At 47.8% G+C, this 12721-nt stretch overlaps 1 protein-coding gene across 1 annotated transcript; it reads left to right on the top strand.

Moving 5' to 3' along the window:
- The first annotated feature begins 7337 nt into the window (after positions 1-7337).
- Positions 7338-12180, top strand: LOC142568537 (uncharacterized). The gene is made up of 2 exons (XM_075678447.1): positions 7338-7908; positions 10145-12180. Exons 1-2 carry the CDS (start codon positions 7439-7441, stop codon positions 11772-11774), a joined length of 2100 nt encoding a protein of 699 aa, XP_075534562.1. The 5' UTR covers positions 7338-7438; the 3' UTR covers positions 11775-12180.
- Positions 12181-12721: the final 541 nt, after the last annotated feature.

Consider the following 12721-nt stretch of genomic DNA (forward strand, 5'->3'; position numbering starts at 1 on the left):
CGATACGCCACGTGGTGGCGAAAAAAAAAACTGGAGGAAATGTCCAGAATTGCTGGGTAAATGTGTACCTGAAAAACATGCACCTGGCAACCACGAGTTACTATTCGCCTGGACGGTCCGCCAAGACTATTTAAACAGCCCGCGCTGCATCATGAGTCCGGGCATGCCGCCGCTATGATTTCCTTGAAATCAGCGCCCTTCGTTCTGCAGGTTAGTTATCTGGCGAAAACTTCTTCTTGTCGTTGCGACGACCCCTTTCTTTTAGTGGTAGCGTTCCGCACTGACTTGCTTTGCTATTGTCAGCGAAGGCTGTATAAAGTGCTTAGTCTGTACTGTTTCACAGCTCATGCCATGCATCCTTTAGAAATTATTTCGGGTGACATTCAATTCAATCCTTCCTCTAATTATCCTACTTTAAAAACCATTGCCCGCTCTCGTGCTCGTTTGGAGCACTCGCAGAATTTTATGCTAAATGAACTCACAATCATCCGACCAACTCAAACTAAAATCGAAAACCTCATTAGCAGCGTACCATCGCGTGTTGACGTTCTTGAAAAAACTGCAGCAGATTTTCCAACTGCTGGTGAATGCTCAGTATGAATCGCCAGCACGGCCGTTGCAAAACTATCTTCCGACATCAGGGCTCTGGCAGTAAAGTTTTATGACGCTGAAAACCGCCTTCGCAGGTCAGATTAGTAATTTTTTGGTATCGCAGAGAAGCATGGCGAATCGTGGGAGCAGTCCGAGACCCAATTAATTTCCTTCTGTGCTCAAAAGCTTGATATTGCTGTCGTTGGCTCTGAAATCGAGTGCGTACATAGGCTGGGGCAAAAACCGCGCCATTATGGTTAAGCTTACACACTTTAAAGACAAATTTAAGGTTCTTTCCGTCACTTCCAAGCTGAAGGGATCATCGCTCTCGATCCGCGAAACTTTTTCTGGGCAAGTGGAAACAGCTCAGAGGAAACTTTACTCATACGTTCAGCAGTCCACGAACAACTAGTTATAGAAATCCGACTGCTGCTTCACCTCCTCGTCGAGCAAGGACACGACATCACGTTGCAGGGGATTCCAAGCCACTGTGGCATAATGGGCAATGAACATGCCGACGCAGCAGCACGATCTGCACACGAGGAGGGCTTGCAAGACTCCATTCCATTCTCAAGAGCAGACGCTGCAACGAAAATTCGTGTGCTTGCAAATGAAGCCAACAAAACTTTATGGAACACACCCCGCTTAAAGCATACACGTCTACACCGACTGGACCCATCCCTTCGACTTCGACCCCCACCTGGACTCTCTCGACTCGAAACAGCAGTACTTTGCCGACTGTGGCTTGGTGTCGCCTACACAAGATCCTTCGCCTTCCGAGTCGGTATGGACGACAGCGCGGCTTGCAGACACTGCGGCTGCGAGGAGACTATCGAACACGTGCTTTGCCACTGTCCTCGATACAGCGCGCACCGGCTGTCACTAGCGACCGCGTTGGCACGCCTTGACGACAGGCCACTTTCAGAACTGTCGGTCTTGGAATGCCGATATGAACTGTCGTCGCAGCGAAAGTCGGTCAAGGCTCTGTTGACTTTTCTACGTGACAGTGGCCTATTAGAAAGACTATAATGACCCCATTTCGTCCCTTTTCATATTTTTTCTCACGCTTTTATTTCTGTAACGCTCTTCTTTCCGTCTTTACTTCCCCTTTCCCTTCCCCTAGTGCAGGGTAGCAAACCGGACGTTTTAAGTCTGGTTAACCTCCCTGCCTTCCTCTCATTTGCATCTCTCTCTCTCTCTCGTTCAGCAGTTGAACACCCCATTCGAAATTCACTTCAACAAACTGCGCATTGATAATGAACAATATATTTATGACGCTGACCCTGGCTCCGTCATTGAAGACAAGCCATAACAATTACAACGACCTTCAGGACAGTTTTCACTGCCCTCCTTGCCATGTGCTCGTCGTACTACCGCCAAAACAGTATTGCCGTCCTGCCATAATGTGTCTATGGGGGTAGATAACGGTCGAAGTTATGTTAAAAAAAAAAGAAAACAGACAGCGCATGCGCTAATCGAGGATCACTCTCTTGATATCGCCGTTTTTACTGAATCGTGGCTATCTATCGAAGTGGCAGATGTTAAACTAGTTCCTGACGATAAATCCTACACAGTTCATAGACTTGATAGGGCTGGTAGGCGTGGCGGCGGTGTTCCTGTCCTTGTGAAAGCGAACTTGGCTTCGATTCCTGTTGCAGTAAACACCCAACATGAAATTATCTGCATTACCATATTCGTTGCTTCACCATCTGTTTTACTTGTTTCGTGCTACCGGGCGCCTGACTGCAACATTTCATTAATTAATCAGCTTTATACAGTTCTATTAGACTTGCAGTCACGCTTTCCTAAAACAAATTTATTATTATGTGGGGATTTCAACTTTCCCGACATTGACTGGTCTACTCTTAATGCAACTAGTCGCCAAACGAAATATTTCTCAGATCTGACTCTTTTGTTTACCCTGCCAAATAATCACAGTTACAACTCGTGGCTCTAACACTCTCGACTTGTAGTTTCGAATCTTGATACGATTCAATCACCGCAGTGCATAAAAGGGCTTAAGGATCACAACCTGATCCTTTTTGACGTTTCTTCTAGCCGCCAACTTCAGACAAAGTTCATACGCGACTACAAAAGAGTCAATTTTACAGCAATCTATGCGGAACTTTATATCTCCTATAATTTATCCTCCCGATCAGCATATTCTAGGTCTGTACACCAAAGTGGTCACCATACAAGCAGACAATTCTTGCGCTTATAGACACTCATGTACCACTAGCTCGCATAAACGGTGATGTCAGCAGGCCCTGGTTCCTGAACGACGTCAGAAGATTACGAAAGAAAGAAGCGTCGATTCCGAGATGCTAAACGAATGAATTCTAGTGATAAATGGCAGAAATACTTTGAATGCTTATACCAGTACAGGATTGGATTAAGGCGTTCAAGAAATTCTATCACCTGGACCTGGTGAACGTACTCCGCAATAACTCATTAAAATTCTGGAACTTACCTTAGCTGAAAAACAGTGCACTCACCAACATTAATCTAACTAATCCCCATGAACCCCCGGTTCCTCTTGAATTCCAGTCTGATGTTATGAACTCCTACCTTAGTTCTGTTCTTACTCTGGAAACCCCACTTCCCGCAAACTGCCTACCTCATTATAGTTTTGTCCAAATGGATCATGTACTAATTACCGCCGAAGGAATTATGAAACTTATTGATGAGCCCATGGTTTCCAGTGCCCCGGGTCCCGATAATATTCCATCAAAAGTATTCGAGTACTAATTTTGTTTCCAGCAAAATTTTCCAAAATCATTCTTACACAATAAATTTCTGACAATTCTGTTCCTAAGGGTTGGAAAACAAGTAAAGTTGTTCCTATTTTCAAATCTGGTAATCGTTCTGACCCGTCAAACTATCACCTGCACCGCTTGCGAACTCCTAGAGCACATTATATATTCAAATTTCACATCCCATCTTGATAACAACACATTTTTCTTTTCCAAACAACATGGTTTTCTGAAATGCCTGTCTTGTGACACACCACTGTTTGAATATACTACTCATATTCACCTCAACATTGATTCTTCTTTTCAGACAGACGTGATCAATCTTGATTTCGCTAAAGCCTTCAACCGCGTAGCCTACATTCGTTTATTGACAAAACTTTCTCGACTTCACCTTGACCCTCTAATATTAATTATCATGGATTGAGTGCTTTCTGACTAATCGTTCTCAGTTCACTGTTATTGAAAATCAGGAGCCTAAAACTTGCTACGTAATATCAGGCGTTCCCTAAGGGTCGGTTTTAAGTCCTCCTTGTTTTCGATATTTATACATGGTCTTCCAAATAATCTCTCCTCTACTATACGACTTTTTGCAGATGATTGCGTCCCTTATCGAAGCATTGCTTCAGCAGTGATCAGCCTAAACTTCAGGATGACTTCCATAAAACTGAGAATCGGTGCGCTTTATGGCAAATGTCTTTAAATGTTTCTAAATGTAAATTAATGCAGCTTTCTCGGAAAAGGGTTAGCGATATCTATCCTTATTCTCTCAATTCAATTAGTATTGAGCAATTTGATTCTTATCGCTATCTTTGAGTAACAATAACTCAAACGTATGCTGGTCAGAACACATACTCAAGCTCGCTGCTGGTACCCCCAAGTCCCTCGGCTTCATCAGACGATCCTTCGCTATTTCTCCCCCTTTCGTTCGTTAGCTAGCCTACGAAAATTTTAATCCGCACCAGATTTGTTTAAGCATCCTCCAGCTGGAGCCCCCATCTAGCTTATTTAATCAACGTGTTAGAAGTAATTCAGAGCCTCACCTCACGGTTTATCACTTCTAAATATGACAGGAATATTAGTATTAGCAGTATCAAATCATCCCTAGGTTTTCCATCTTTAGCAGTGCGCCGTAGGATCACTCGTCTTTCTCTTTTCCACAAAATATACTATAATTTTCCGGATATTCATGGTGCTCTCCTGCCGCTTCCTAATCGTACTTCCCGCCGTATATTCAATAGTTTACAACGACTCCACGGATCTACCGAATTCTTTAATCAATCTTTTCTACCATGCACTATTGAAGACTGGAACAAATTTCCTGAGTCTATTGTCAATGAGAAAATCCCTCAGAATTCAGAGATAGCCGTAGAACCCTTTTTATTACCTAATGTTTTGCTGTGCTTTTTGTCTTTCCCTCAGGAAGCGACAACTTTATTGAATCGCGAGTCAATGAACGCCAGGAGAAAAATTTCTCCTCCGTCGCGCCTTAACGATATCTTTTCTATATGTGGTTCTTGTTATAGTTGGCCTTTTAATTCGGTCTTTTTTTTTCTTGTTCAATGTTGTCATTTATGTTCTCCTGCTGCCACCCTCCCCCATCTTCGTCTTTAAGGGAAAACAAATGATGATGATGACGAAGCGTGGACGCAGATTGGAAACCAAGTACAGGGTAACTGAAAGTGTAAATAGACAACCAGGAGTCATCAGAAAGAAAGTGAGAGAAACAGAGACAATTAATTGGATGCAATGAAGGGAAACGGAAAATACCATGGAGGATTACAAGATTGGGAAGAAAGAAATTAGGAGTGAAAAATTTTGTACGATAACGCAAAGTCAGTGCTTTGCTATTTGAGAATCGAGCTGGTTGCCTAAGGACAAAAACATAGCGTAGTAAATATTCGCAACAAGATGAGGCATGTGAATGCTGCAGCAAAAATCCAGATGCCACTCAGCACATCCCAATGGAATGCGAAGGGATTCACCCAGTGAGACCCGTAGGGAGCGTACACCTTGTAGAGGCGTTTGAATTTAATGTGGACGGAAGCATCAACCAGTCAGCAGTCGAGATAAGCAAGAGACGTGTATATTCTAGTGGAAAAAAAGCAGGGAAGAGATTCATCCGACTGTATCCGTTATGGCATAGGTAGCGGTGCAAGGTAGATAGAGAACTTCTGAAGAAGTGTGAAAAGATTAAAGAGGTGTATTAAAAATTGCTACAAGGAAAAGCGTGCATGTATAGCATACCTGAGTAACTAAAGCAGGCTAGGTGACTACTTTGCACCACCGCGTTTCAAACTCGATGCCAATAAATCAGCATAAGCATCATCAACTGTTAGGGAAGGAAGAAAGTGAGATGAGTGCCTTGGAAAGCGATTTAGGAGAATGCAGGGGAGCGGGGGCAGAGAGCACGAAGCAATACTGAGCGTCTGTTATCCCTGGACCGTTACTTGGCCGCGTGACAAGCATCTATGAAGACAAGCGAGCCGGCGCTCCAGTTTATTTTACTCCGTGGTCGGGTATATCGCTTGCGCCGTCCACTGTATGCAAAGAGATTCCAACAGTAAGCACGTCGACATCGAACTGTTATTAACGCGATAGCGTTAAGGAGCTCGTGTCGCAGAAAAGCCGGTGTCGTCGGCGTCGGTGTCGGGTGTCGGCGTCGGCGTCCGCGGCGTTGGCCGTGAGCGATAAATCACGGCAGGCACTTCATAAATAAAAAGCAACTTCCAAGATGGGCTGGGTGGGAATCGAACCAGGGTCTCCGGAGTGTGAGACGGAGACGCTACCACTCAGCCACGAGTTCGATGCTTCCAAGCGGTACAAACGCGCCTCTAGTGAATGCGGTGTTGCCTTCGAAACGAGCCGTGGAAAGTTATACTGCGGTGTATATCGGTAATTATGAACATGTAACTTACAGAAGTCGCAATTACACGAGTAGCGAAGTGCGTTTCCGCTGCATTTCTTCTGGGCTTTCCGCACACGCAGAGCCATCTTGCGGCAAACATAGAAGACCCCCCCTCTCCATGTACGGCGCTGCCCGACAGATGGCGCGCCACGCGCGCATTGGAGCTGTACGAGGACCGGTGCGAGGCGGGTCGCGGCATGGACTCTCTCTCCCCTGACAACGCTTCGCCTTGCTCCCTCTGCAGAATCATGCGGCCTTCCTTTCTTTAGATCACTATCTGTCTATCTTTCGGCCCGTGCCGATCACGACGTTTGGCTGGCGTGCATCATTTCCCCCTCCGAGATACCGAGTTCTTTGGTTCGTTCCGCTTGCTCAGGCGCACGTTTCGTTGCTGCGCCGAACGCTGCGTTGCTCGACCATATGGCTCGACGCTCACCGCGTCCGATGCGGGGCGCCTCGTAAGTGATGGCTGCCCTGTAGCCCATTGTCTTACACCCCTTGGCGGGTCGACAGGAACGTTGTCGCGTTCCACTCTTGAAGGCGAAGCTTAAGCGTCCTCCAATTTTTTTTTCACATCTTTTTTACTTCTTTTTAATTTGCGCGACGATTTAAGACGCCGAATGCCCGATTTGGGAACGAGCCGTCTTCTTGTTACTGTCACGTAGGGCGTCCGCCGTTCTACATTTTTGTTTATAGACAAGCTTTTCGTTAGTAAGAACCCAATGACGTCACTAGTGCACAGCCGCATGGACAGGAAGAAAACGAAATGGCGAACGTCTAGTCCAGTAGATTCAATTTGTGGCTGCAATAATCTGCAGCTTTGAAATTTTTCGCCTGCGCCGGTAAGAGGCTCAGGACCAATATTATATGGGCCGCTATCTTGTACACGTTCGAAAAGCCGACGTTCGATTTCGCCTCGCGCGGTCGTCCAGGCTGCGCCGATATCGCGGCCTAGGCCAATCTAGTCCAATCGCGTGAGGCGAAATCGAACGTCGGCTTTTCGAACGTGTACAAGATAGCAGCCCATGTGCCCGATAGAACTGCAGCGATTGCACGGCAGTCGGCGATTGGCACATATGCCTGCGCGTCCGACCGGTGAAAGGGTATGTAAGCACTGGCAATAGATGCAGACTGGCTCATTGCTTGCACGCCGTTGAAAGCCCTTCGACAGCCACCGCTACATCCCGCCATGGGCCACAGGGTCCCCACCAGTCTGAAAGGGTTGGGTCCTGCTGACATCAACCTACGTTTCCCGGGATTAGGCCTCGACATTCCTTGCACGGCGGAAGGCGGTGGCGTCGACAGTGACGGCATTCCAATGTCTTGCTGTCACATTCTAGAACGGCTATCCGCCTGGAATCGATTCCTCTGGCACGTCGGCTTGCAGCTGCGTGAACTCGCCGCACCCGGAAAACTGTCCCTTGTGCGGATCGTCCGCAGGGGCAGCTGCGGCCTCAAGCAAGAAGTGCGCAGTCACGACTCTCGGCTTCTCTTCCACCTGCTCTTGGTGCGGCACTGTTGCATCGTGAGCGCTCACCTCGACGAAGTCGTCTGCGAAGGAAGTGGGCTCGGCGAGTACCGAGAGCGCGTCGTCTCGGCGCTTCAGAACAACACCAGTCTGAGAGTGTTGACCCTCGGTAGCCTATTCTGCGACTACAGGTACGTGTGCTTCGTGAGCACCGACTCTTAGAATAGTTGGTATTTTATTAGTGCTTTAGTTTTGCGTCATGCATTAGCAGTGATAACAGGACAATGTTCAGGGGAAGTTTGAGGCTTGAAACGATGAACAGTGGTCGAACAAGGGATGACTTACGCTTAAGACAACGTTGCGACAAGGGGACTTGTGTTGATTGCAGCAACTCGTAAGATACTTGCCCTGACGAAGGCAAGTGCGTTAGTGGAAACGTTGGCTCTAATGACAACTTTTAGACCACTGGTCACACGTTAGCGTGATAGGTTAGCTCCTCAGCGCATGTGCAGCCTGTACCTGGCACTGCTTAGCATGCTTGAGCGCAGACTACGCAGAGAAGAATGCGAATTTTTACCACGTTCTGTGCCGCTGCAGCTGCGGTGCCTTCTGGTCAAACAGGTGACTTCGCATTCTGCCGATGTTCTGTCCACAGCGTGAGATGACACTACGCGATGACCGATTCTGCCGTTGGCCTCTTGCTGTGAATACGCAGAGGAAGTAGCGAGGACGAATTGGTGTCGGAGCGGCCTCTGTAGGCGCTGCAACGTTGTTACGCAGTCGCGGTAACCATTAGTAGCTTGCGTTAATTTTTGCAGCGTGAAATTTAAACACGTACATGACAAATTCCTTCAGCACCATCAGGTGAGGGGAAGAAAAGGGAAAGTGGTCATCCTCTCGAATGCAAGTCGAAGCTGCAAAGGCAATTGCAGTCGCGCTGCAAACATGAGCGCAAGCTCCAGCAACCAACTAACGCACCTCATCTCATTGATAACCAGAGCTATTCCATGCCACAGTACGCGCATGCGTAGACTGTTTCTCTGTTTTCTTGTATTGCGTGATCTTGGGTTCCGCTCAACGGATTATTTCCCAGATTTTTAATCTTCTCTTACTACTATAAATTCGCTCATTTTCTGGCCTCTTATGTGTTAAAGTTTATTTCTAGACGTAGTTGCTGCAACGTGAGCCAGGATACATAAAAAAATATAGCCGGATTTCTAGTGATTGCTCTGCGAACTGATGGCAAGCAATAATTGCTAAGCTATCGAGAATTACGTGAAACTTCTGGAGCACCTCAAGGATCACGAATGAAACTAATTTGCTGTTTTTACTAAAAGTACAGCGTATAAAACAAATCTGAAATACACGAACTAAGGTGCCTGGCTCTTAGTTTTCTACTTTAATACCTTAGACCATGCAAAGAAATGAATATGCAGATTTCTAGGCGTCAATGCTAGCCATGGTGATACGCATGCTATGCGGGAAAGCAGTAGTTCTGCAAATGTATGAATGGGTGACTCCGTGTCGCGCAGGTGGCATTTGTTGTTACCAATGGCAGAAGGCACCTGGTTCGCTTTTTACAGCATTCTTTAGCTTGAGAAATAAGTCAGATCATGGAGCAGGCAGAACCGTTCTATTCCTTGCATATTGCTTTCGAAAGTGTTTCTGTGCAAAAAGCTGTTCTATAGTGCGCGTTCAACTGGCGCTGCAGCCTCCATGTGCTTTGTGCTGTTCCTGTACTGTAATATGGAGCGTTGCGGAATATTGTACAGTAATGAATAGGGGCAGTTGCACAGGTGGTATTGAAAACGGAAGATAACACTGCCAGTCAAGGTTCGGTCATCGGTCGGTCTGAAATAGACTACGTGTTCTTGTGTGGGTTGAAACCGACCACGCAGAGAAGGATTGCTCCGAATAACTCGTACATACGCTGTTGAAGTGCTGTTGGATGAAAGCAATCCACGAGACCGGAAAATGCACTTGATATTAGTCACACAATGATCAAAATAGCCCTTACTCATACGTAACATCCTAGGGTCAACGACCTGGTCGTCAGATTGGAAAATTAGACAACCCAACAGCAGCTTCTGTCGTCACTTCTGTAGTTTAAAAGTTATGTCGCGGGGTCCACGAAAGCGCATATTTCGCGTCTTTTTATTGCGGAAGTGCTACGAGCATTGGAGGCTGGTTTTGGCGTTACCTTCAATCGAAGTTTTAATTTTTCCAGACTTCCCAATGTGCCACGAAGTGTCAAATCTGATACATAGTTCATGTTCAGGCGTCATTTTAGACGGTGTGTATGACATTGCTTGTAGACGTATTCCAACGGAAATGTTTAATAACGTGTTGACGAACTGTAGATAAAGTTGATCAATTCATATAGGCGCGGTAAAAAAAAGTTAATCAACGTGCTACCTTTATTTACAGGTTCATTCGCGAGGACATGTTCAGGGCGATAGCAACAATGACGAACCTGCGAGAACTGGTCATCTTGGGCACCGGCGCAGTGCCCTCGGGCCTGCTGGACGCGATTTGTGCGCTCCTGGAGGACACCAAGAGTCTGGCCACTCTTTCGATGTCGGGTCTCTTTTTCGACGAGGGCAACAGGAATCGCCTCCTCGCCGCGCTTCGACACAACGACACAATCGCGAACCTGTCTTTGCACGGCAGCATTCTCGATTCTCATTCATCGAACGGAGTGCCCATATTCTCCCGTTTTCTGACCACCGGTCTCTCTCTGTGCTCTCTGAGCTTGCACGTTGGGCGTTCGGATTCGGCAAACACGTACAGCGATCTAGCGCGCATGACCTCAGCGCTCGTCTTTTGCGGAACGCTCTCGAAGCTGAACCTTTCCGGCTTCTTTCTAAACGCCTACTGCGCGGGCCTGCTTGCTAGTCTAGTGTCTTGGAAGGGTGGGCTCCTCAAACACCTCGACATTAGCGGCTGCCACTGGAGAGCGGAGTCGCGGCCTTACGACGACACTCGACCGAAAGACTTGGAACAACCAGGTCCCGCCTTCTGCACACCTATCTGTCCCTGGCTTCAGAGGTTCGACAGTACGTGGGTGAAACTCTCGTATCTCGCGCTCAGATTCGCGGGACTCAAGCCAGGTGTCCTAGGAGCTCTCTTGAACACTGCCGCCACCGTCAAATCTCTCAACACCATCTCGGTCAGTGACGTGGCGCTGTCCGAACTGAAGGCAGTCTGCCAAGTCATACGGGAGACCGGAATGAGTGACCGAGTCCGTATAGAGGGCGAATACCTTGTCGACCGGGTGGCACTACGTATGCTCCAAGAGTTTCCAGAAAGACTGCGCCACGTGGTCGTCAGTTCCCTCTGGGAGCCGAGACTGGAGGTGTTTCTCAACACTGTTGAGATGGCGTGCTCCTGGTACCAGCTGACTGCGCTCTGTCTGCTCCTGACGAAGGATGTTCTAAGCGACCACGCCACTGTGCGCTTGTTGAGCAACTGCTTGCGCACTGCTACCGGGCTAAGGGAGCTCAAGTTGAAGGGTTGTTACAAGCCAGACCTCTGCCGCTGTCTTCGGGCAGAAGACTCTTCTCACAGTGTGCTTCTCGAGGCTATCTTCGAAAACCCGGGCGTCCGAGAGCTGCGAATGACCGGGTTCCGTCTAGGCCGGGCCAACTTGTGGTTCCTGGCCGACCAGGTGATCGCCAGCGAGACGCTGTGCGAAGTATCCTTTGCATCCTGTGAGATGTTTGAAAACGAAAGGTTTGTTCAGTTCCTCGCTGCAGATTTCCGCGAGAACAAGACGATCGTACACTTGCAAGTCTTGGAATCTGTTGACAGAGAAGCGCAAGACGAGAGGTTTGTCCTCGAAGATCTCATCGGCCGCAACATAGGCTACCTCACGTGCGCGGCCCACTTCGTAGTCCACGATGCCCACTCGCCGCGCTGCGCAGACGCCTACGAAACCGTCTACCATAGCCCAGCCCTGGACGAGAAAATCCAGGAGCTCGCGTCCTTGAACGAGGCGTCGCAAGACGATGGAAAGAAATTTTGCGACGACGTGATTTTTAGCAAGGGTCGCGAGTAGTATCTGACAAAGAGGGCAGCGGTGTTCTCTGCTACTATTGTCATTCGGTTATTGAATCGTTTACTATTTCATTGTCCTATTCGGCGTTTACGTGTGCACGTCCTTGTCTGTCTATTGACGCTATCCTTCAGTGAGTGGTAGGTTGCGTGTTCAGCGCTCTGGCATGAAACAATTAAAACGTATCTACTCTTACATTCCATTAACCTGCTTTACTACGAAGAATGGTGTCACGAGTTCTCCACATGTTTTGTGTTTTAGCCTCATAGGCGTCTGTGTTATTAGCAGTGTTACTGATGTTCATCGGTATGTTACAAGTTTGCCTGCTCTATACTCCACACCTGATTTTAGCTTCGACAATGCCTCAGATGTTCAGAAATCGTTGAAATAAATGCACTGAGTGCTTATATTTACGCGCCTACGGGACCGTTCATTTTCTATGAGAACAAGGCTGCCCGCAGCTCTACATGCTAGACGTGAAACGTCTTGGTAGCCACGTACTTCCGTGGAATTGACAACCTTGCCATTATCGCACCAGCACGAACGGGAGACGCCTTCCCGTCGACGCCGGGATATGACTGAGCAGATCTGCGTAATGATTGCGTGCGCGCAAAGCTCGGCGATAAAAAAAAATTAAACTCTATCATCGGGTCGCTGGAGAGCCCAATGCGTCACAAAGGCGCTCGCAGGCACCCATGCGCACACATTTTTCGTGTGAATGCTTCCGTGCTAATATTACTATCGGAAAATTTGGCGCTTGTTTGAATCGCACCGCTGGTACGAGTTGGTGTGGTCGTACCCGCTGGTACGATTTGTTGGGAACTCGGCGCTGACGCCCGTTGTTGCACCTGGGTTGCAAGCCCCAAGGGTAGCGTTGGCCTGGCGGCCTGGGGTACAACTGGAAGCATCCGAAGGTCCCGGCAAAGCATGAGTCGACTGGTAACAACAAA

Source organism: Dermacentor variabilis, unplaced genomic scaffold, assembly GCF_050947875.1.
Source record: "Dermacentor variabilis isolate Ectoservices unplaced genomic scaffold, ASM5094787v1 scaffold_20, whole genome shotgun sequence".
Classification (NCBI taxonomy): Eukaryota; Metazoa; Arthropoda; class Arachnida; order Ixodida; family Ixodidae; genus Dermacentor; species Dermacentor variabilis.